The sequence below is a fragment of the Callospermophilus lateralis genome, chromosome 5 (assembly GCF_048772815.1).
Source record: "Callospermophilus lateralis isolate mCalLat2 chromosome 5, mCalLat2.hap1, whole genome shotgun sequence".
Classification (NCBI taxonomy): Eukaryota; Metazoa; Chordata; class Mammalia; order Rodentia; family Sciuridae; genus Callospermophilus; species Callospermophilus lateralis.
In genome coordinates this window covers 42815523-42841735 of record NC_135309.1, presented here as the reverse complement: position 1 = coordinate 42841735, position 26213 = coordinate 42815523, and the positions used below count along the sequence as shown (strand labels likewise).

Genomic DNA, 26213 nt, shown 5'->3' with positions numbered 1-26213 from the left:
GAATTTTGCAAGGAGACGGCTAGGCGAAATGCAGCAGCTGGTTATCCTCAGAGAAATCTAGATATGTTGTTAGGAAAGCGACCTTATGAGGATCAGCAGCAACAAATTGCATATGATCCTGGCGTATACACACAAATTGCTGCAGATGAGGTTAGGGCATGGAAGACTTTACAAGGACATGGAGGTTTACAAGGTCAATTATCTAAGGTAATACAAGGAGCTAATGAATCTTATGCTGAATTTGTAGATAGGCTTATTCAAACAGCTAACAGAGTTTTTGGGAATACAGAACAAGCAATGCCATTACTAAAACAACTGGCTTATGAGCAAGCGAATCGTTGGTGCAGAGAAGTCATTAGACCATGGAAACATGAAGATTTAAACACATATATTAAATTATGTAGAGACATTAATGAACAAGGGCAAGTCGTGGCAGCTGCAGTAAAACAGGCTTTACATGCCAGGCCAAGAACATGCTACAATTGTGAACAAACAGGACATTTTAAAAGGAACTGCCCCATAGGAGGAGGGTTTCACAAAACTAGGTATCAAAGGAGTAGAATACTGGGTATTTGCCCACGATGCTGTAGAGGGAGACATTGGGCTAATGAATGCCATTCTCAAACCACCATAGAGGGTACTCCATTATCAAAAAATGAATAAGGACCAGGTGTTTACCCACGATATCATGGAGAAAGGCATCAGGCTCCATTGCCAAAAAATGGACAGGGGGGCCCAATGCTCCGGGGCCCAAGACCACAAATATACAGAGCACTGGAGGAACCCAGCAACTCTGTCAGGGTAGTGCCCAGGACACATTGTCCATTAGATCCTTCATCAGACAAACCAGAGGGAGCGCAGGGTTGGACATCTGCGCCTCCGCCAGAGCAGTACTAACTCCAGAGATGGGAGTTCCAATCATTCCCACAGGTAAAAGGACCTCTTCCCAAAGGAACAGTAGGCTTATTATTGGGATGCAGCTCTTCTATTCTAAAAGGACTTATGATAAGTCCTGGGGTAATTGATCCTGATTATGAAGGTGAAATAAAAATTATAGCCAGTTCTCCAAAGGGTATATCAGTAATTTCACCAGGAGATAGCACAGTTACTAATAATACCCAGCCTACATGATAAATTTTCCAGTCGTACTCTAGAAAGAGGTTCCAAGGGATTAGGCTCCACAGGTGTAGATTGGGCTATGCTTTCTTTAAATTTAGATTCTCGCCCCATGCTAAAACTAAATATTCAAGGACATGAATTTAATGGGCTACTGGATACAGGTGCAGACCTTAGCATCATCTCTCGTCAAGAATGGCCAAAACATTGGCCATTACAACAAGCCACTCAAACGCTTCGAGGCCTAGGAGTGGTGACTAATCCCCATAGAAGTGCAATGGTATTAGATTGGAAGGATCCTGAAGGATGTGAAGGAACTGTACAGCCATATGTATTGGATCATCGTCCCGTAACTTTATGGGGACGAGATGTCCTAGATCAATTAGGTTTGACATAAACAAATAACATCAATCAAAATGCACCCACTATTATGACTAGACAAGGTTTTAGGAAAGGAAAAAGATTAGGAGAACAAGAACAAGGTATAGCAGCACCAATACAAATAGATCAAGGAACGGACAGACATGGGTTGGATTTTCAGAAGGGGCCACTGAGACAATAAAAATTATTTGGAAATCAGAAAGACCAGTATGGGTTCCCCAGTGGCCTCTGACTAAAGAAAAGATACAAGCAGCCCATGACCTGGTCAAACAACAATTAGCGGAAGGACATATACAACCTTCTGTACCTCCACATAATACTCCCATTTTTGTCATCAAAAAGAAATCTGGTAAATGAAGATTATTGCAAGATTTAAGAGCCATTAATAATGAGATGGTTATTATGGGACCTGCTCAATCGGGGATTCCTCAATTGTCTGCTTTGCCAAAAACCTGGTATGTTTTAGTTATAGATATTAAAGATTGTTTTTTTTCAATTCCAATTCATCCTAAGGATAGTCCACGTTTTGCATTTACTATCCCTGCACTGAATCATGAAGGTCCTGATCAGAGATATGAATGGAAAGTACTCCCTCAAGGGATGGCTAACAGCCCAACTACGTGTCAAATTTATGTTAACAAAGTAATCCAGCCACTTAGAAATCAAAATCCTGAACTACAAATATTTCACTGTATGGATGATGTATTATTAGCACACAAAGATAAAAACACTTTGCTAGAATGTTATGCCACACTTACAAACTTATTAAAAAATTATAATCTAGAGATAGCAATAGATAAAGTACAATTAAATTTTCCAATTAATTATTTAGGAGTTCTATTATCTTCAACCATGGTCCGTCCACCAAAAATTCAAATATGAGTAGATCAACTCAAATCACTTAATGACTTTCAAAAGTTATTAGGAGACATAAATTGGATAAGGCCTTATCTAGGTATACCAACAGGAGAGTTGGGACCTTTATTTGATATCCTAAAAGGTCCATCAGATCCAAATTCACCCCGAATGTTAACGCCTGAAGCAAGAAAGGCATTAAAAATCATTGAAACATATGTGGAAAATATGCTTTTGGATAGAATTGATATAAGTTTGCCTTTATTATTTATTGTACTAACAACAAAAAATATTCCTACAGGAGTACTTTGGCAAGAAGGTCCATTATTGTGGATACATTTATCTTATTCTCCTAACACTATTCTTACTAGGTATCCTGAGGATGTAGTACAATTAATACTCAAAGGAATAAAAGCAGCAAAGGGAGTGTTTGGAATTTCTCCCAATAAAATTATTACTCCATATACTATGAATCAAATTGATGAGTTAGCTAATGAGTTAAATACTTGGGCAATAATCATGTGCAAATCTAATGTTTCATTTGATAACCGCTTACCATCTAATCCTTTATTGTCTTTTTGGTCACCGCATCCTGTAATTTTTCCAAAAATGACAAGAAAAACACCTATCATGAATGCTCCAAATATATTCACTGATGGGTCAAATAATGGTACAGCAGCAATAGTTACACCTGATCAAACTTTTACATTTTTAGTACCCAAACAATCAGCTCAAAAGGTAGAGCTTAATGCAGTATTACAGGCTTTTGTGATGTTTAAAGATTCTGTATTTAATTTATTTTCCGATAGTCAGTATATAGTTAATGCTATAGTATCCCTTGAAGATGCTGGTAGGATTTCCCCTTCCTCTACTGTTTTCTCTTTGCTTTCCACTATAAAAAGTCTAAACTGGGACAGAAAAGATCAGTTCTTTATAGGACATATCAGGGCACATACAGGATTGCCTGGAGCCCTTAGTTTGGGCAATGATTTAGCAGATAAAACTATACATGACATACATATTTTCTCTACACTAGAAGAAGCTACAAATTTTCATAAAAAGTTCCATGTCAATACTAATACTTTACAAAAGCGTTTTAAAATAACTAAGGAACAAGCTAGACAAATAATAAAACAATGTCAAAATTGTGTGACCTTTTTACCACAAGTTAATCTTGGAGTCAATCCTAGAGGACTGACACCTAACCATATTTGGCAGATGGATGTCACACACTTGCCAGAATTTGGAAAATTAAAATATTTGCATGTTACAGTTGATACTTCTTCTGGATTTTTGATGGGCTCCGTCCATGCCGGAGAAAAAACTAAAGATATTATAGCTCATTGCTTACAAATTTTGCCACTGTGGGTGTTCCAAAACAGTTAAAAACAGATAATGGTCCTGGTTATACTTCTACCTCTTTTAAACAATTTTGCTCATCATTTGGCATTACTCATATAACAGGAATCCCATACAATCCACAGGGACAAGGCATAGTTGAAAGAGCTCATCAAACTATTAAAATGTACTTATTAAAGCAAAGAGGGAATTGGGAAGGGGTATATATTCCCCAAAGATAAACTTAAAATAACCCTTTTTACTCTAAACTTTTTAAATTTGGATTCATCAGGGCTTAGTGCTGCAGAAAGGCATATGTGTTCAAAAAATGTACATAAGCCCAAGGTACTTTGGAAGGATATTCTAACAGGACAATGGAAAGGTCCTGACCCAGTAACTGTCTGGAGTCGGGGGTCTGTTTGTGTGTTTCCACAGGGAGAATAGCAGCTGATTTGGATTCCAGAGAGATTAACTAAGGTCCTGACCCAGTGATTGTCTGGAGTTGGGGGTCTGTTTGTATGTTTCCACAGGGAGAACAGCATCCAATTTGGATTCCAGAGAGATTAACAAAAGCGATTTCTACAGACCAAAAAGATGATTTGGCTCAAATCCATAACAGCTAATATCCAAAACTCCAGTTTGGCTATTCTTACATCTGCGACAGAACCAGGATGCTTTTTTCAATATCTATTTTATTATTACCCTTTCCCACATCATAAAGTTCTATTTTGTTTTTTGAGCTCATACAGACCTAGGTTAATGTTTTGCTGATCAGTTCTATTTTTTGACTATAGAGTTTTTAAACATTGCAATGGAGATTTCACCTGTAAAAAGTTATAAGGCCTTTACTATTATGTTATGTGTTGTATGTATTATATTATGTGTGCACACTTGTGTTTTATGTTGTATGTTTGTATGTACGTATGTCCATATGTCATATATGATGAGCGCTCATGAAAAAATGGATCCAAATATATTTTTTTTATTCACGTGATTTAAATGGTTTAATTTAAATTGGGTAAACAGCTGTTGAGGATTGTCTTAATATGTGAACAAAAAAGGAGGTTAACAGATCTGTTTGTTTACTTTCACCTTTCCTTTTCATTATATTTAATAATTCTGTTCAAGATAATGTAAATTGTTAAGAAAATTGTTTTCTTTTAGTGCCTTCTGGAATGTTACATAATTTTTTCTTTAGTCATTATTGCCAGAATTCCTATCTTCATCCCAGTGCCAGTGAAAACAAAGATAAAACCAATCTACAGCTTCTGCAATAGCCATCACTGAACTGCTTGCAGAACTTGCCTGGACTATGTATCACTTGTATGCATTGTGAACTCACTTGTATGCATTGTGAACTATCTGTTGGTGCAGCGACTTGTAGTAGTGTTGGGGTATTTTTGCTGATGGTGTCATCGGTGATACCATTTTTCCAAAAGGAGCCATCACTGAACTGCTTGCAGAACTTGCCTGGACTATATATCACTTGTATGCATTGTGAACTCACTTGTATGCATTGTGAACTATCTGTTGGTGCAGCGACTTGTAGTAGTATTGGGGTATTTTTGCTGATGGTGTCATCAGTGGTACAATTTTTCCAAAAGGAGCCGTCAATTGGCTTGGTGTATCTTCCTCCCTTCTGCTTGTCATGGTCGTTCAGCTAAAATTTGGGGGCCAACAGAGGTGAGGCAAAGAACCTCACCCCCCCCCCACTGGTGCAAGGCCAAATTTGGGAGCTAACAGAGGTGAGGCAAAGAACCTCACCCCCCCCTCCCCGCTGGTACAAAGACCTATCCACAGGTGTGGCTGTATGCTGGACCAGTAGTCAATGACGGTAAGATCCAATTGCAATGGTACTAACCTAAGACGGGTAAGGACCATATGTACTATTGGATAACCTAAGGCAGGCACAGTCCCTAAGCCATATGCTTGTTGTTTAAACAGAGAGGGGGAGATGTTGAGAGCCACAGCCGAAAGGGACCCAGCAAACTTCCAGCTGCCAGCTGATGATTGGCTCACAGCAGCCCCAGCAAACTTCTAGCTGCCAACTGATTGGCTCCTCTGCGGTGATGCTCATTGGGCTGTTTCCCCGCCCTTTCAGACCACGCAGCTGCTCATTGGGGGACTTTTTTTGGCTCTGCCCACGCAACCCAGCCAATCAGCCTCAAGAGCAGGAGGAGTGGGGGAGGTTGAGATGCTTGTGGGAAGCCGGTGGTGGCAGTTAGGCTCTGAGGGTTTTTCCTGAGGAGCTGTGTGGTGTGGTATATGTGTTCTAAAAATAAAGTTCGTTTCTTTTGACAAGTGGCTCCTGAATTGTGCCCAGTCAGACTGCAGCACCCAAGAGTTCTCCAAATTAAAGATTCACCTACAGATAAGGAGGAAGATCTGTTATAGTGTGGGAAAGGAAATTCTGGGCAGAGTAGAGGACCAAAGATATTTTTTATTCCAACACTCTGTATTCTTCTACCTTTAATTCATTTGGCTCAGTGAGCAATGCATAATCAACACCAAAGTCAAAGCAATCATTTCAGCAGATTTTCTGGCCTGCCACTCAATTTCCTCTTGTATAAAATGGGGATTATGATGACCATTTGAGAAGGTTATGTTATAGCACATTGTTTACACTATACATTTCCCTTTAGAGGGGGAGGGACAGAAGCACACTGGCATTCCTGGCGAGGACCTGTCCTCTTCATATCACATGGTACCATGACCTCCCCCTCAGCGTCATGTGCTGGGAGGAACACAATGTGAATCAGACAGGCTTTAGTTTGAATCACGGCCCTGACTCACCACATCACTTTGAATGTTGTTTGCCTATATCTGTTAAAATGAGAGTAATAACTCCTTCTTTCCAAGTTGTTATGAGAATAACATGAGAGAATTTGCTTTGCATATGGCCCATAACAGAACAGGGGTTCAATGAACGCTATTCACATTCAAGATGATCATCACTATGTTCACCTGTTCAACCCACTTATCACAATTTTTTTGAGGGGTGGGGAGGTGGAGCTGGGAGTAGAACCCAGAACCTTACATTTGCTAGTCAAGTACTCTACCACTACATTCCTAGCCCCACTCACCACAATTTTTATTGATTGTTCATTTGCTTAGTTTGTCTCCTCCCATTAGAATGTAAGGTCATAAGAACAGGTACTGAGTCTGTTTTGGGGCAACCATTTGGGTATTCAATAAATACTTGGTCACCTAGTGAAAGAATTTAGTCCTATCTGGTAATAACCTATAGAGGGAGCTCCTGTTGCAGAATTGATGGTGTAAAGACAAGGGTCTTCAGGCTAGTTGGGGGGAAAAAAATCACACTTCTCTGTAGTTGGTTGTTACAGATCAGGAAAAGGGTACTCTTAGGGGACCCAACAGAAATCATCTATGATTCTCTACAAAATCCTTCAGCCTAGCTGGTCCAAAGACTAGGGAGAAGCTGATGGAAGAAGAAGTTGATGGAAGAGGAGACACTTTTTCCTGTTAACTGATTTGTCTTATGTTGACTGAGATTACCAGAGTTCTGCTTAAACCTGGGACTACCTGGCTTTGTTCTAACTTAAAAAGCCTGGGCTCCTGCTGCAGACCTTTGAATTTCAAAGATGGTTACTCACTGGTTCTTGTGTTTGAAGCCGCTGACGTGAGCTTGGTACTGTTCTATGGAGTTCAGCACTATCTTACACGTCTTGCAGGGGTAGCCCTTCCCAGCTGAAACACACATCAAAATCAAGATATTTAGTTATCCAGTAAGAAGTGACTGGGGACTGTTGCTTTTTAGAGGGAGTGCAAATGCCCTTCTGAGGACTGATGGGTTCGGGGTGAACAGAGTGGCCCAGATGAGAAACCCAGAGGCCACAGTGTGGAGGAGGTAGTCTGGGTGCCTCTGTGATCCCTATAGAATCTTATTTTCCTATGTTGCCAGCGCCAGCAAAAAGCCCACTTCAGGTGTGGTCGTGCACGCCTGTGATCACAGTGCCTCGAGAGGCTGAGGCAGGAGGATTACAAGTTCAGAGCCAGTCTTAGCAACTCAGGGAGGTGCTAAGCAACTCAGTGAGACCCTGACTCTAAATATAATACAAAGTAGGATTGGAGATGTGGTTGAGTGCTCCTGAATTCAATCCCCAGTATTAAAAAAAAAAAAAAAAAAAGCCCACCCAGACTGTTGAGTAAATAAAAGAATGACAGAACAAAGGGGTGACACTTGGTGTTAACTATTTTTCCTACCTTGACTGTGCTAAGTGACCTTTTTAAGTATGCCCTTCACCATGGACCTCCGGGAAGGTGCCACTTTCCTTGAGCTTGCAATAACAGTAATTAATGAGCATATCTGTTATGAAAACCCATCTATCTTTTTACCTTGGGGCTCACAGATACCCTGTCTCCCTATCAGGGCTGCTCCAGTGACAGAGTGGCCTTCCTCCATATGGCTCCTCATCTACTGATGAGGAGCCGAGATATTACTTGACTCCTGGTTCTAACTTTATGTGATTTGGCTAAATCCCTTCCTTTCTCTAATCCTTAGCTTTTCTCAACTGCAAACCAACTGCATTACAATTCATAATCCTGGTGCTTCCAATAAAATAGCTACTCTTTACCAAATGCCTGACATAGGCACGCATTTTATATAATGTTTACTTTGCATAATGATCCTGTAAGAATTATAACTGTGGGCTGGGGATGTGGCTCAAGCGGTAGTGCGCTTGCCTGGCATGTGTGCGGCCCGGGTTCGATCCTCAACACCACATACAAACAAAGATGTTGTGTCCGCCGAAAACTAAAAAATAAATATTAAAAAAAAAATTCTCTCTCTCTCTCTCTCTCCCTCTCTCTTTAAAAAAAAAAAAGAATTATAACTGTTACTTTATTTATTTTATGGTACTATGTATTGAATCCAGGGTTGCTTTACCACTAAGCTGTTTCGGGCTACTAGTTCCGTGCTCTCCAGCAGCCACAAACAAGGCCAGTCAGAAAGTGTTGGAGGAGACCCAGGGCCTCCCCAGTCCTTTTAATTTTTTATTTTTTTAATTTTTTTTAATTTTTTATTTTTTTAATTTTTTATTTTGAGACAAGTCATAGAAGTGGCCTTGAACTTGTGATCCTCCTGCCTCAGTCTCCCAATCTGCTGGGATTATAGGCATGTGCCACTGTGCCTGGTATAACCGTCATTTTGTAGATGGCAAAATTAAGGTAGAGTCACGTGCCCAGGAGCACAGAGTTAGTTAAGTGGCAAACACAGGCTTAGCTGATTACAAAGGTTTACTGATTCTAGAATGCCAGGTGCTAACTGTTGTAAGACAAGCAGCTGTACACACAACTTGAAGGCCCCTGTGGCTCTAATACCATCTGCTACCTGGAGAAGTCTCACAGCTTTGAGGTGAGGTCACCTAGGTTCAAATCTCAGTTCTACCATTTTGTTACCTGTGGGACTACAGGTCAGTTACCTAACCCCTCTGAGATTTGTTTTCCTCATGCATACATAAAGAGGCTCCTCTAAGACTCAGGTTCCTGACCTATAAAATGGGGTGGATATTAGTACCAACTATATGAGGTTATTATGATAATTTAAATAAAATTGTCTGGGCTGGGGTTGTGGCTCAGTGGTAGAGCGCATGCCTAACATGTGTGAGGCATTAGGTTTGATTCTCAGCACGGCATATAAATAAATAAATAAAATAAACGTTCATCAACATCTAAATAAAAGTATCTGGCACATAGTGCTCAATAAATCTGAGCTTCCCCCTGCCTTTTGGTATTGGGGATTGAACCCAGGTATGCTTTTCCTCTGAGCTATTCCCAGCTCTTTTTATTTTATTTTTCGGTACTGGCAATTGAAGTCAGAGGCACTCAAGCACTAAGCCATATCCTCAGCTCTATTTCATATTTTAATTTAGAGACAGGGTCTTATTGAGTGGCTAGTGTCTCACTTTTTGCTGAGGCTGGCTTTGAACTTGCAATCCTGCTGCCTCAGCCTCCTGAGATACTGGGATTACAGGTGTGCACCACTGTACCTGGCTTGTTTTTTGAGACAGGGTCTCATTAAGTTGCTAAGGCTGGCCTTGAACTTGTGATCCTTCTGCCTCAGCCTTCTGAGTCATTGGGATTACAGGTGTGTGCCACCATGCCAGCACCAAATGTACGCTTTTGTCACTGTTACTGTTTTACTCTTATGGGCTCTGTGAGTCATGCTGGCAAAGAGGGAGAGGCAAAAGGTATCATCTTTTTTTTTTTAGTTGTAGATGGACACAATATCTTTATTTATTTTTATGTGGCGCTGAGGATGGAACCCAGTGCTTTACACATGCTAGGCAAGCGCTCCACTACTGAGCCACAACCCCAGCCCCCAAAGAGTATTTTTGAAAAGATTTCCATGGCAGCTGCAGCTCTTGATAACATAGACAATGTCTCTCTCTCTTTCTTTTTTTTTTTTCTTCAGAGCCAGGAATAGAACCTAGGGCCTCATGCATGCTGGGAAAGTGCTCTTGACCATTTAGCTACAATCTCAGTTCACAAAGCCTATTACCTGTTAAACATCAGACACCATGCTAGAAGTTTGTGTATTTATGTCTTTGGGTTTATATACCCTGCAAGTGATATGGTTATTTCCATTTTCCAGAGTAAGAAGCATTCTTAGAGAAGTTTAGGGGTTTATGTGGAGTCAGAGCAGAAGTTGCCCTCTGCAAAGCCCCTCTGGACTCTCCTGTGTTCCCTTGGAGGAACAAGATCTCAACACACTATTTGCTTATCTGTAAGTTATATTCAATATTATTATTTGGGGCAACTGTAGAATTTATTAGAACTTCTAAAACAAGATTTGCCCAGTATATACATTAAGTGAATTTCCAGTTGCTTGTTTTACATGTCCAATATTCTGGTTTACCTGTATGATTTTATGAAGTTGCTAGAGTAACTTTTTTTAATTTTTTTTTATTTTGAGACAGAGTCTGGCTAAGTTGTTTAGGGACTTGCTAAATTGCTGAGGCTGGCTCGCAACTTGTGATCCTCTTGCCTCAGCCTCCTGAGCTCCTGGGATTACAAGGTGAACCACCATGCCTGGCTCTAGAGCTGATTTTTTTTTTTTTGGTGGAGCTGGGGATTGAACTCAGGGCCTCGTGAACACTAGGCAGGCACTCTACCAACTGGGCTATATCCCCAGCCCTAGAGCTGATTTTTAAACATATGGTTTATTTAGAAAAGACTGTAGCAGAAGAATGTCACTTGTCTTAAGTCGATGGAAGTCTTTCTCCCATCCTACTTCCTTCTCTACTATTACCTTTTTTTTTTTTTTTTTAAAGTTGTAGTCAGACACAATACCTTTATTTATTTATTTATTTTTATGTGGTGCTGAGGATTGAACCGGGGCCTCGCACATGTTAGGCGAGCGCTGTACCGCTGAGCCACAACCCCAGCCCTCTACTGTTACTTTATTTTCTCTTGCCCTTTACTAACATGCCTCTTGAAAGAGCTGTCTATACTTTTCTGTACTTGTTTCTCCATTTCCTTGTCTCTCAACCACTTTGTCACCTACCATTACATAAAAGACATGAATAGTCTTTCTGAGGCCAATAGTGGCTTCTGTGTATCTTAATTTAATGGACAAAATGAATACTTATTAGGCCTCCTCATATTTGACAAAACTAGCAATTGCTCCCTTCTTCAAATTCTCTCAGCTTTGGCTTTTGACATTTGAATTTTCTCCTCTGGTTGTTCCTTCTCAGCATCTTTTTCCATCTTCCCCCTCCCCCGCAGTACTGAGGATGATACCCCGGGCCTTGTGCATACTAGACAAAAGCTCCGCACTGAGCTACATCCCCAGTTGTGCTACCTTCTGTTGAACCTACCATTTAATACGGGCATCCCAGAGGGCTCCATCCTCTTTTTCTTTCTTTCTCTCATTTTCTTCTTTATTATTATGATTGAACTTGAAGTCACATGAGCACTAACAAGCTAACACTCCCCCACTTAGCTACGCCCCCAGCCCTTTTAATGTTGAGAATTGAACTCAGGGCCCGATGCATTCTAGGCAAGCCCTCTACCTTTGAGCTACATTCCCAGCCCTTTTTATTTTGAGACAGGGTCTCACTAAGTTGCCCAAGATGGCTTCAAACTTGCGATCCTCCTGTCTCAGCCTCTTAAGTAGCTGGGATTACAGGTGTATACTACAGCACTTGGTAATCTAAATCATTTTGTGCGTGTGTGTGTGTGTGTGTGTGGTGCTGGGAATTGAACCCAGGGTCTTGTGCATGTGAGGCAAGCACTCTACCAACTGAGCTATACTCCCCAGCCCTCTAAACCATTTTTTAAGTGTACAGTTTTGTGGTGTCAAGCACACTCACACTGTTGTACAAGTATCTTTAAAACTCTTTCATCTTGCAAAACTGAAGCTCTACACCCATTAAACAACTCCCCACTTTCCTTTGCCCCCTGCCCCCACCATTCTATATACTTTTGTTCCCATGAGTCTGATTACTCTAGATGCCTCATTTAAGTGAAATCATACAATATTTGTCCTTTTGTGACTGACTTATTTCATTTAGCATACTGTCTTCAAGGTTCCTCCATGTTGTCGTCAGAATTTCCAAAGGGCTCAATCTTAGATCCTCAGTTAGATCTCTCTCTAAACTCTGTAAAGACCTGGAGTACATGCCTGTAATTCCAGCCACTTGGGTGGGAGGCTGAGGCAGGAGGATCATAATTTTGAGAATAGCTTCAACCACTTACTGAGACCCTGTTTTATTTATTTTTGTGTAAATTATTTGAGGTTTTATTTTTTTTTAAGAGAGAGAGAGAGATAATTTTAATATTTATTTTTTAGTTTTTGGTGGACACAACATCTTTGTCTGTATGTGGTGCTGAGGATCGAACCCGGGCCACACGCATGCCAGGCGAGCGCACTACCGCTTGAGCCACATCCCCAGCCCTGAGACCCTGTTTTAATATAAAAATCTTAAAAAGGGTTGGGGATGTGTCTTAGTGATAGAGGGCCTCTGGTCAATCTCTTGTACCAAAACAAAAGCAAACACCAAAACAAAACATAAAAACAAAGGAAAAAAAACCTCAAAATGAAACAAAACAAAACCTCTATAAGGGATTTCATTTATTCCCCTGACTTGTAAATATTATTAGGCTAAAACATGACATTACCGATAGTTTCTAACCTACAGAAACAGTGACTTCATGTGGCTCAACCTAACATAATGTGAAGAGAAACTTTTCTTTCTTTCTCTATCCTTTGAGATCCAGAACTGTATGTCCAACTGCTTCTTCAGTATCTGTGATGTCTCATAGGCCTCTTAAGCTCAAGTTGACAAAACACAGTAATGGGTCTAATATCTTAAGATTACATCTGGGCACCACCCTTCTTACTTTCCTTCAATTCCCATTGGCAATTTTACTTTCTTTTTTATTTTTATTTACTTATTTTTTTTAGAGAGAGAGAGAGAATTTTTAATATTTATTTTTTAGTTTTCGGTGGACACAACATCTTTATTTGTATGTGGTGCTGAGGATCGAACCCGGGCCACATGCATGCCAGGAGAGCGCTACCGCTTGATCCACATCCCTAGCCCGGCAATTTTACTTTCTATGCACTTCTGACCACTCGTCCACTGCTACTATAGTCCAAGCTCCCATCTTCTCTAATATGAACTTCTACTAGGTTTTGGTATTAGAGAGAGATCCATGATTGTCACTTATCAATATCAGCAGTATCACCTTGAATAAATCACTGAGTTTCACCTTTATTTAAGTGGGAAATTCATATTTATTTACAGGAATGCCATAGGGATTAAATTATAATGCATATTTTTATTTTCAATATAATTTTTACAGTTACAGTAGTTTGATTCATCCTGACGAACTCATACATGCATGGAATTCAATTTCAGTTCATGATTCCCCCCAGCCTTCTACAAAAAAAATCAAGCCACATAATGCATATATTAATATCAAAAAGGGACAAGAGCTAGGTGCGGTGGCACACATCAGTAATCCCAGATGCTCAGGAGGCTGAGGCAGGAGGATTGAGAGTTCAAAGCCAGCCTCAGCAACTTAGTAAGGCCCTAAGCAACACAGCAAGACCCTATCTCTAAATAAAATATAAAAAGGGCTGGGGATGTGACTCAGTGGTTAAAAAAAAAAAAAAAAAAAAGAACATGATACTTAGGTTTACTTCTGTTTACTAAAACAAAATGTATTAATTTTTATATGTGCTGTGTAGGACAAGACTATTAACATTATAATTTAATGAATGTACAATAAATGTCCACATTTTAATAATAGGATAGGGTCAATATAGGGTCATGATTTTCAAGTACGAGGTCAGCTTTAGAAACTCATGAAGTACTTTATAGCTCTAGATATTTAGTTCTTTTTAGCTGTGTGAGATAATGCACAACCATAATCCCAGTGACTTAGGAGTCTGAGGCAGGAGGATTGCAAGTTCAAAGCCAGCCTCAGTAACTTAGCAAAGCCCTAAGCAAATTATCAAGACCCTGTCTCAAAAAAAAAAAAAAAAAAAAAGGCTGGGGATGTGGCTCAGTGGTTAAGCACCAATGGGTTCAATCTCTGGTATCAAAAAACAGTTTTTTAAAAAGGAAAATTCCAAGTCAAAAAACAATTCAAGGGGCTGGGCTTGTAGCTCAGGGGTTGAGTGTTTGCCCTCCAAGTGTGAGGCACTGGGTTCAAGCAACACCATAAAAAAATAAATAAGGAAAATAAAGATATTGTGTCCATCTATGACTAAAAAATATTGAAAAACAAAACAAAAAAACCAAAAGTCAGGCACAGTGTTGCACACCTATAATTCCAGCTACGTGGGAGGCAGAAGCAGGAGGATCACAAGTTCAAGGCCAGTCTCAACAACTTAGCAAGACCCTATATCAAAAAAATTAAAATAAGGGTTGGGGCTGGGGATGTCACTCAGTGGTAGAGCACTTGCCTAGCATGCATGAAGCACTGGGTTCAATTTGCAGTACCACAAAAAACAAACAAACAAACAAAAAACAATTTAAGATCAAAACAAAAGGTTTTCCCAGAACAGTAGGAATTTTACACAATGAAATGTCTATTACGCAGGTATGAATCAAACAATACAAATATAAAATCTATATCCTATCTACTCCAAAATATCCACACTGCACTGAACAAAGTGTCAATATCTTTAGAAAGGCCACTGTATAGACACTGATTATATTTATGTCTCCTAGACTGAGTTTTCAGATAATTTATAATCTTCTACCTCTTCAAATCTGAGTTCTTTTGAAAATCCATTATGCTGGAATGAATGTGCATAACATTCTTAAATCACTGTTATCTGGGCTGACTGCCACATGCATCTAGAGCTGATAATAAACAAATTAGTTTTAGACTCGAATTTATTTCATATAAGGGGAGAAGGAAAGGAAAAGGAGGGGGAAGAAGAGAAGGAATAGAAGAAACTTAGAAGGGAAAGAGAAAAACAGGTTTTTCTAAATATTTTTCTCTGTGTATTTTAAAACTTGAAATAATCAGCATAGGACTGTAGTCTATATAGGCCTAGCATACACAAGGCCCTGGGTTCAAAAGCAAAAAATAAAAACAAAATATCAAATGCATAAAATGAACATTCCAATCATGGAAAGTTTTTAATTTTAATAAGTTATTTCCGAGGTTAGAAGAGATACCTTTTGGCTTGAACAACAACAACAACAACAACAACAACAAAACCCCCAAAAGCACCAAATTTAAGTTATAAAAATTAAAACTAGGCCTTTGCATAAGTCTAATATTCTTTACCTAGCAAGTCCTCTCTGGACTGGACACAAGGATATTTATAATCTTTATATTGTATGACTCTAGGAACCAGAGTCTATATTCTGCAAATTGGGGTCAATATTTTCTATTGAAAACATTGATACTATCAGGTGTGGTAGTGCACACCTGTAAACCCAGACACTTGGAAGGCTGCAGCAAGAGGAATTGCAAGTTTGAGGCCAGCCTTGGCACCTTAGAAAGACCCTATCTCAAAATAAAATAAAAGGGCTGGGGATATAGCTCAGAGATAGGAGTTCCTAGGTTTAATTCAAAGTGCTGCTGAAAAAAGAAAACAAAACAAAAAAACCAATGTTACCTTTTTGTCACCAAAGATATAGAGTCCATTTTCAGTTTCCACACATTCATGAAGTAACTTTCTCAAGTTCTCTTAGTGCCTAAATATTCAGGGATAACAATTTCAATGAGGTCTCAAAAATAAGGCACAAAAATCTACATATTAGTAGTTATTTCTACAGAATTGTTAACTCTTCAGAAAGGTATATTTAACTATAAAGAAGCTAGTACACTTTTTAATTTATAAAGCCATTTTTTACCCAGACACATAAATAAAATAAGTTAGTTTCATATGAAATGAAACTAGGTTTTTCTGTTCTGGGGAGAAAATTCTACTGTACAATAGTTATTCTAAAAATGTGTTAGTATGTTATAAAAGTTGCTAAAATACATACTTTTTGGGGGGGGGGCGGTTGCTAGGGATCGATGTCAGGGTCTTCCCCCTCAGCCCATATTGATTTAAAAACAAATTGAGTTTTGGTACTGGAGATTAAACCTGGGGGCACTCTACCACTAAACTACATCCTTAGCCCCTTTTTAAATTTTTTTATTTAGAGACAGTCTCAATAATGTGTCCGGCTGGCTTCAAACTTGTAGTCCTTCCTCAGCCTCCTAAATAGCTGTGATTAAAGGTTTATTATCACACCACCAATCTACATTTTTATTTTTAATTGACACAGAGAATTGTACGTAATTATGGTGTATACTGTGACATTTCAACACACATATATAATGTGTAATGATGTGACCAGGGTAATAATCTATCATCTCAGACAATTATCATTTCTTTTTATTTTGAAATTTTTATTAATTCTTGCTCATGATAGTTATTGAAGTATGGTATAGAATACCAAAAGTTATTCCTCCTATTCAACTCTACCAACTTTTGTTGTTGTTGATGTTGTTTTGGTATCATGGATTAAATTCAGGGACGCTCAATCACTGAACCACATTCCCAACTCTTATATTTAGAGACAGGGTTTGCTGAGTTGCTTAGGGCCTTGCTAAATTGTGAGGCTGGTTTTGAACCCATAATCCTCCTGCCTCAGCCTCCCGAGCCGCTGGGATTACAGGTGTGCACCACTGCGCCCAGCTGTTGTTTTTTCCTTTTAATTGTACTGGGACTCAAACTCAGGGATGCTTAACCACTGAGCTACATTCGCAGTCCTTTTTTTTTTGTGGGGGATTGAACCAAGGAGTGTTTAACCACTGAGCCATGTCCCCAGCTCCTTTTATTTATTTTATGTTAAATTATGAGGTAGGGTCTTGCTAAGTTGCTTAGAGCCTCTCCAAGTTGCTGAGCTGGCTTTGAACATGCAATCTTCCTGCCTTAGCCTCCTGAGCCACTGAGATTACAGGCATGCACCACTGGCAATTTTTAAAATTAAGGTATTTCATGAATATTTTACCTATTTACTTTGTGGGACTGAACCCAGGGCCCCATGCATGCTAGATAGGCACTCTAACACTGAGCTACATCTTTAGCCCAGTTTTTTAAAATTTTGAAACAGGGTCTTAGTAAAGTGTCCAGGCTGGCCTTGAGGTTACAATCCTCCTGCCTCAGCCCCCTGAATCACTGGGATTACAGGTGTGAGCTACCATACTCAGTTTATACATTTTTTTTTTGATAATAGCCATTCTAACTAGGGTGAGATGACATGTCACTGTGATTTCGATTTGCATTTCCCTGAAGATCTGTGATGTTGAGCATTTTCCCCAAATATTCATTTACCTACAATTTATATATCTCCCTCCTTTTTTCTTTGCAGTACTAAGAATCAAACCCAGGGTCTTGAGCATGCTAGGCAAGCACTCTACCACTGAGCCACATCCCTAGTCCTTTATTTAGAGACAGGGTCTCACTGAGTTGCCTAGAGCTTCACTTTTGCTGAAGTGGGCTTTGAACTTGCGATCCTCCTGCCTCAGACTCTGGGATTACAGGTACATCACTGTGCCTGGTCCTTAGTACATTATTAATGGTCCTATATTTCTATTTTTCCCCCAAGCATGAAGCTGGTCACTTTGTGAGCAAGAGTTTAGTGAGCTGAATACTTAGTAAGAGTACAAAGTAAATAAAGATTATTTCCTTAAGGGAAATAATTGCTGGATTTCTTAGGGCTTTGCTAAATTGTGAGGCTGCCTTTGAACTCACAATCCTCCTGCCTCAGCCTCCCGAGCCACTGGGATTACAGGTGTGTACCGCTGTGCCCCACTATTGTTTGTTTTTTCCTTAAGGGAAATAATATTTTTTATTTTATTTTTGTGATACTGGGGATGGAAACCAGAGGCATCTCCAGTCTTTATTTATTTTGAGACAGGTTTTTGCCAAATTGCTGAGAATCTTGCTAAATTGCCTAGGTTGTTCTCAAACTTGCTATCCTCCTTCCTGCCTCAGTCTCCCAAGTCACTGAGATTATACATATATGCCCCTGCACTTAGCTAGTTTTAGTAATTTTTTTTGGTATCAATATCTCCTACTTAATATAACCAAACCAGGGTAGGGAGGCAAAGCTTTAGTGCAGGGTTTAAATTCTGCTGACATCAAGGCAAACTTTTCTCTTTTTGGTGTAATAAAAAAAGAATTTAGACAAGTTTTTTTTTTTTTTTTTTGGTTACTGGAGATTGAACTCAGGGGCACTCGACCACTGAGCCACATCCCCAGCCTTAATTTGTATTTTATTTAGAGACAGGTTCTCACTGAGTTGCTTAATGCCTTGTGGTTGCTGAGGCTGGCTTTGAACTTGTGATCATCCTGTCTCAGCCTCCCGAGCCACTGGGATTACAGGTGTGCACCACCAAACCCAGCCTAACATTTTTTTTTTTTTTTAAGAACATTGTCAAACTTTTGTTTCACCTTTAAATTTTTTTTTTTTAAATAGGCTCCCTTTGTTAAATTTTGAAAACTCAACTACACAAGATAAAGCAGTCCCAACCTAACACACTCCATTAAAATGCTGCTTCTTCCCTGGTGCCATAGCTTGGAATTGAGAAATCCAATATCTATGGAGCCAGGCACAATAGCACATACCTGCTATCCCAGCTACTTGGGTGGCTATGGCCACAGGACTACAAGTTTGAGGCCAGTTTGGGCAACTTAGTAAGAACCTGTCTCAAAATAAAAAATAAAAAGAGTGCTGAGGATGTAGCTCAGTGGCAGAGGTTCCTTGGGTTCAATCCCTAGTACCACAAAAGGAAAAAACAAAACTGAACTAAACAAAACAAAGAAATTCAATTATCATGGGCTTTGGTATATTCTGTTTCCACCTCTGGTATAAACATAATATGCCACTTGATGTGCCGAAAAGGAGAAGGCTTATTAATGTGTTAAAAAAAAAAAAAAAAAACACCTGACTAGTTTCTCCATCTTGAAATTTATTTTCCCCTGAATGATCTCTATTTCTTGGCAGAAACCCAGAGTGTTTGAATAGTCAAGATGACTATTGGTAAAGATGACCTTGGCAAAATAACCTAGTGCAGGTGTAAGTGTCAAAATTGTAATTTGCATGGTGATGCACATCTGTAATCCCAGTGGCTAGGGAGACAAAGGCAGGAGGATTGTGAGTTCAAAGCCAGCCTTAGCAATAGTGAGGTGCTAAGTAACTACATAACTCAATGAGACCTTGTCTCTAAATAAAATACTAAAAAGAGCTGGGGATGTGGCTCAGTGGTTGAGTGCCCCTGTTCAATCCCTGATACAAAAAAAAAAAAAAGTATTTTCCCAATTCTTGAGTGAACTGTAAATTTCCTGGGGATGGAACCAGGGCCTCAAGGCTGCTAAGGCAAGTACTCTACCATTAAGCTATATGCCCAGGCCTATAAATCTTTTTTTTTTTAGTTATAGGTGGATATATATCTTTATTTATTTTTTTAGGTGGTGCTGGGGATTGAACCCAATGCCTCATACATGCTAAGTGAGCGCTCAACCTCTGAGTCACAACTCCAGCTGAACAGTAAATCTTAACAGTTTTAAGTGTCAGAAGCTTTCAGACTTATGCATAAGAAAAGACAAGATGTCTTGATTCTAGAGAAAGAATGAAATCATGGTTTAATAATATACACTTCTGCTGAGCATAATGGCACATATCTGTAATTCCAGTGGCCTGGGAGATTGAGGCAGAGGATAACAAGTTCAAGCCCAGCCTTAGCAACTTAGCAAGGCCCTGTCTCAAAATAAAACTATCTATCTAAATAAATAAAAAGGGCTGGGGATGTGGCTCAGTAATTAAGCGTCCTTGGGTTCAATCCCCAGGACCAAAAAAATAATAAATAAATAAAAAGAAAAAAAAATAGTAATAATATTCATTTCCCTGTTTCCATTCATGCTGCTGGTGGTTTTAACAACAGATCACCATGTGATCTGTTGGCTGGCAGATGGCTAAACCTGGACACCAGAGAAGAAGTTTGCTTTTTCTCCAATTTTGGTTGACTTTCTTTCTTTCTTTTTTTGTGTCATCCTTGTGCAGGGGCCATGCTAATCTTCTTTGTTTCATTCCAATTTTAGTATATGTGTTGCCGAAGTGAGCACTGGGTTGACTTTCTGATAACATATAATGACCCAGAGTAACTGCTCTTACTTGTCAAACCAGTATCCGTGATCACAAAATGACCCGAAGGACTTCATCATTTGAATCTTAGGTAAACTGACACAGAAGGAATTCCAAGCAGCAGGTAGGTATGTGTGTTATGCAGGAATTTTGCTGCTGCTGATACATAGTCTGCCCTTGTGCCTTTTACACGGGAGAGGCAAAGCCCACAGTGAGACTGCTGGACAGAGGGACTCAACACCTGCCCATCTCCCCTAGATAAAGACAGAGTTGAGGTGGTGACCAGGGTGACCTGGATGTGCTGCACCTGGATGACATGCTGGGTATGCATATGACAATCATGGAACTGGCCAACATCCATAATAGATTGCTGAGAGTGGTGAGGCAAAGTAGGCTGAGCCATAAAACCATGTGAAGTTGCAAATGCTGAGGTTGCTGGAGACCACATGCAGAGTGTGACACAGGGACAGACTAAATTCTCTGGTGGTCTCTTTGACTTTAATCCATTGAGGTTTGGTAAAGTTCTGTCATTGTTCAGGTTAGCAGGTCTGTTGTGGGCAGTCTCTCCATGGCACTATCTGTAGTTAAAACAGCTGGCACAGAAGTGATCATAACTGTCGTCAATATGGTATAAATGGTACAAGGGAGCTGGGAATACTCTGGATGCTTCTTTTGAATGAGTCGGGCCTTCCTGGTCTTGCTATTGTGCTATTTGGAGCAATAAGGGAAGGAGACAGGAGGGGCAGCTATGACATTTCTCAGCTGGGTATGGGTAATAAGCACGGGGTTCTGGTTTTCCAGGACCACCAGGATGAAATTTCTGAATGTTTTATGGGAGCTCAGCTGCTGGATGGTTCTTCAGAATATGGGCTTTAGCTGTGCTTCGTGGCACGCACCTGTAATCCTAGCTACATGGGAGGCTAAAGCAGGAAGATCACAAGTTTGAGTCCAGCCTTATCAACTTAGTGAGAATCTCATTAACTTAGTAAAACTCTGTCTCAAAAAATAAAAGGGACAGGGATTAGAGCTCAGTGGTAAAATGCCCCTGAGTTCAATCCCTAGTACCAAAAAACAATAAAGATTCAAAAAAACAAAACAAAACAAACAAAGACAACCAAAACCCCCCCAAAAACAAAAATCCAGAATATGGGCTTTAAAGCTTGCTGACACCTGTAATTGCAGCTGGCACTTATTTATCTTTAAGTCTGGGTGCATCTTTTTTTTTTTTTAATATTTATTTTTTTTTTTAGTTTTTGGTAGACACAACATCTTTGTTTGTATGTGGTGCTGAGGATTGAACCCGGGCTGCACGCATGCCAGGCGAGCGCACTACCGCTTGAGCCACATCCCCAGCCCCTGGGTGCGTCTTTGATAAGTGGTTTGCCAGCATGACTTATTCTGTAAGCCTGTCACCCACAGGTGGCATTTGAACATGAAGCTGTCATAATCTATGGATGTGATGGGAGGTGTGAACATTTGGGAGCTGCTGTGATTGGCTTTCTTGCTTTCCTTCTCAGGATTATGCATCCTTTGCATGTGTTTCCATAGTTTGTCTTTTCTGGTTAAATTGCTTCCCACAGGGAGTACACAGGATGCATGTGGTTTAAACGCTGGAGCATATGGAGCTGCGGTTCACTGGGGTGACAGGAGGTCTTGTCACACTCTGTGCACTGGTAAATATTTTCTCAGTGGAAGCAGTTCGTCTGCTTTTTCATGTGGCTGAAATCTGAGAATTGTTTCTTATAAATTGGGCAGGTAAGACAGCTATAATTGATATGAATGGTCACATGATCTTTTAACAAATCAAAGGGGTCAAAGGATTCTGAGCAAAAAAAATGCAAGAGCAAGTTTTCTCATCTGAATGGAACCTCATGTGGCTTTCTAAGAAAGCACTGGTGCTGAAGACTGTTATAGAGATCACAGGTCAATGGGCAATTCTCCCATCTATGGAAATGTCATTGTTGGTGATCCAGATTGACCTTTTCATGGACACTGGTTGGGAGGTTATCCTTTTCACTGATGGCTTTCCCACATTGCAAAGATTCAATAGGCTGGAAAGACTCCAAATAGACAAATGCTGAGAGGTCTGTTTTGGATGCATTTGGCCTGTACATGTCACTAGCTGTTGCAGTGCTCTGGATGAGCGCCATGCTATGCTCTCTTTGTACTGTGGCTACAGGTACAGGGTGTTTATGACATGTGTTCTAAAGAAGACTGGTTTCATATAGAAGCTGAGGCCTTGGGATAGTGTTTGGATAAACTTTAGAGGACACCCTGGATGTTGATCTGGGCTTTTTTCAGTTTCTTGCTCTGCTAAGCACATCTAGTTTCTTGTCATGAGATGCCATTGCAACTCATCTCAGTTTATATATCAGCAGTTCCATTCACAGCAGGACTAATTCTTTTCTTGCTTTCTTAGAACTTTTTTTCCCCCTCAAAAATGTCATGAAGTTTTTTGATTCACAAACTCAGCATAGGATACAGCACACCAAGCCTTCAGTTTCTCCTTAGGTTCCAGAATTTCTTTTCTTTCCTTCATTTTTTTTTTTTTTTTTTTTTTGGTGGGGCTGGAGATTGAACCCAAGACCTTGTGTATAATAAGCAACCTGAGTTACACCACTGAGTTACACCTTCATCCCCAGGCTACATGCTCTTTGTCACTGTATAATTACATGGTGGCCTTACCTGTTCAACTATCAGGCTTGGCTCCAGGTGATTCTAGGATGAATAAACATCATCCATTACAAAGGTCCTCATCAAACAACTTGAATCATAAGTCTTCAACCAAATTCCTACCTTTTCCAACCCCTTTATCAAGAGGAACTTTTAGCCAGGTGTGGTAGTGCACACCCCATCCCAGTGGCTTGGGAGGCTGAGGCAGGATGATTTTGAGTTCAAAGCCAGTCTCAGCAATTTAGCAAGGCCCTAAGCAACTCAGCAAGACCCTGTCTCTAAATAAAAACATATAAAAGGGCTGGGGATGTGCATTAGTGGTTAAGCACCCCTGGGTTCAATCCTTAGTACCAAAAAAAAAAAAAAAAGGAAAGGAAATTTTAGAGGATATTGCAATCTTTCCACTTAGGCCCATTGACAAGGGGTCCTTCCACATGGTATGCTTAGGAATATGCCTTTTGGCGAGCACTCCCCCAAGGAACCTGTCTTTGTAGAGGACCATGGGAAGGAATCTGCTTTGTAGAGGACTATGGGAAGATTTACCCTGGGTCAAGTGAACAAGAATTGGTTAGGGATTGGATACAAGGGAAAATGCACTGGGCTCACTGAAGAATATGTGTCATTATATGTCTTCACTATCTTCTTCTCTATGCTTGTCTTTTTTTTTTTGCCTCCTATCAGTAATGTTCTGCAGGGTTGCCAGAAGACTGGCAGCACCTGGTTATGCACCAATAATAAGGTCTACTAGGATGTTAGATATAAGTTACCCGAGTCTTTAATCAGAGTCCACATGGCTTTCACAAGGTGCATATATACCAAAATGTGCTCCAGACCATTCATGAAGTGTAGAAGGCACCGTATGCCATGTATACCAGTTGCTGGGGTGGATAAACCTGGTTATCAGTGTAAACATCTGAGCCACAGTTCCATTGTCTGAAACAAATTACCCCTGGGCAGCATTCTATTTGTGCTCTGCAGACCTTAATTACATGTATGAGATTCCAACTTTGAAGTCCATTTTTCCTGTACTCAACAGCTCAAAGTCTGGGGTACCGATGCAGCATGGGGAGGGAACAGTGACCTATGTACCACATGTTGTATTCATAACTGACAAAAAGTGTCTCTACAAAAAACATGACATTGGGAACAAGAAGATGGAATCAGTGGGTCCCAGATCATTTCTCTCTAAGAGTGATGGAAATCAAACTTCCAATCTTGCTACCTCCCTGATTATGTTTTTTTTTTTTTTTTTTTCTTTTTTGTGGTACTGGAGATTGAACCTAGGGGCTAGGGGCACTCTACCACTGAGTTATATCCCTAACCCTTTTTGAGACAGGGTCATATTAAGTTGCTGAGGCTGACCTTGAGATCCTCCTGCCTCAGCCTCCCCGAGTAGCTGAGATTACAGGCATTTGCCAGCACACCTGTCCTCTGCTTAGGTTTTCAGTAAAGATCTGGGCTAATCTGTAAAGTACTCAGATGCCTCAAGCAAAATAACAAACCAAAAACCCAAAGCTAGTGATTCTAGGATTAAGTAATTTAGCCTCTGAAAAATGGAGGGGGAAGACAGAGATAAGGAGGCGGCTTTGGTTTGAGCCAGAAGAGCACAATGGACACAAGTTAAAATAAGCAGCTAAACACTGCAATGACTCAGTCCTGCTAATGAACAAAAAAAAAAAAGAAAGAAAGACGAGAGTTGGGAGGACTATGGAAGGAGTCAGAGTTGGAGTGAAGGAAGAAAGGTCTGCTGCAAGGGAATCTTGGGCAGGCAATTGGACATAATGTTATATGTATTAATTGCAGGCCAAAAAGGAGGCCATCAAGAAGGGAGGCTCTGAGCTTCTTCGTTCTTAAATTTAAAGAATCCTTAGCATATGGGAATGACCCTGCCTGTATGAGGGAACAGTAAGTAAATACCAGATACCCCTTCCCTATCTTGAAGTAATTTATGCAGCAGGTACTGGATGAACAATCCCTGGCACCCAGATAAAGGACCTGGCCCATAGTTTTCTCCCCGTGCTTCCTGATCATTGCTTTGCACCTGTTTCATTCATGTCAGCAAGGCTCAGGAACGGCCTATATGTATGGCTGCCTTGGTGTTTGGACGGTTGTTAAAGAAGCATGATCCCTCCCACCTTGTGCCCATATGTGATCTGGAACATCTATGGCACTGGGTTGTTCACCCTCCCTATGATTATGGGAAGAGAACAGATGATTCTAAGCAGCAAGCTCTCTGAAGCCCAGCTGTTCCACATCTAGATACTGAGAAGGTCTCAAGTGTTGACTTGTACCTCCATGGCTTGCCAAAGTTTGCCAGGTCAACATGAGAATACTTTATCTTCTACCTCTTCCACTTAGATTTTTCCCTCCTAGCATTCACCTACCCTGAGGGAGCAATGAGGACCAACACCAGTGGTCATGTAGGCTCTACTATTACTCTTCAATAAGGGAACATAGTAGGCACTCAACAATATTTCCTGACTCAATGAAAGAGACAATAATAACATTTCCTTAATACACACACACACACACACACACACACACACATTTATTATAGGCTGTGAGTAGTTACTATAATGGGAGGGATCCCCTAATTGTTTATGAATTCCCACTCTAGTGATATTGATTAAAATCTTTTTTTTTTTTTTTTTGGTGGAGGGAGGGATGGTGGTACTGGGGACTGAACCCAGGGGCCCTTAACCACTGAGCAACATCACCAGCATTATTTGTATTTTGAGACAGGGTCTTGCTAAGTTGCTTAGGGCCTTGCTAAATTGCTGAAGCTGGCTTTTAACTTGTGATCCTCCCACCTCAGCTACCCAAGCAGCTGAGATTACAGGTTTGATTGAAACCTTGAGGTTAAGGAAGTAGAAAATATTCTCTGAGCCAGAATGGTCTCCTTAACTACACTATCCCAAGGATATGTATGACAGGCCCCTGCTCCTAGGAAAGCAATATGCTGAGGACACTCAAAATCCAGCAGCACAGGCTACTGAGACCTACATATGAGGGTTCTTTGTTTTTCAGTACTGAATATTGACTGCAGGGCCTTGTACACAGAAGTCAATTTTTGAGATATAGCTCAAAACTTGCAAGAGAGTTTAAATCAGAGGTTATAAACCGGTGGCCCTTGGCTCAAATCTGATTTGCACACTGGGTTTTACTCACACAGGGTTTAAAATTTTTTAAATTTAGTCCCACTTAAAACTCAGAGAAATTTGG

General features: G+C 40.2%; 1 protein-coding gene, 1 non-coding gene and 2 pseudogenes across 2 annotated transcripts in view; all 4 read right to left on the bottom strand.

The window, feature by feature from the left end:
• The window catches only part of Znf346 (zinc finger protein 346), a 59656-nt gene that overhangs the window by 4029 nt on the left and 29414 nt on the right, over positions 1-26213 (bottom strand). The window contains exon 6 of the mRNA XM_076855840.1: positions 7305-7398. Coding sequence (XP_076711955.1) covers positions 7305-7398 — 94 coding nt within the window. The remainder of the gene's footprint in view (positions 1-7304; positions 7399-26213) is intronic.
• Positions 20109-22468, bottom strand: LOC143399969 (PR domain zinc finger protein 10 pseudogene; annotated as a pseudogene).
• LOC143400638 (U6 spliceosomal RNA) lies at positions 20192-20299 on the bottom strand. The gene has a single exon (XR_013091535.1). It is a non-coding gene; the product is annotated as a U6 spliceosomal RNA (small nuclear RNA).
• LOC143399968 (PR domain zinc finger protein 10-like) lies at positions 23372-23928 on the bottom strand (annotated as a pseudogene).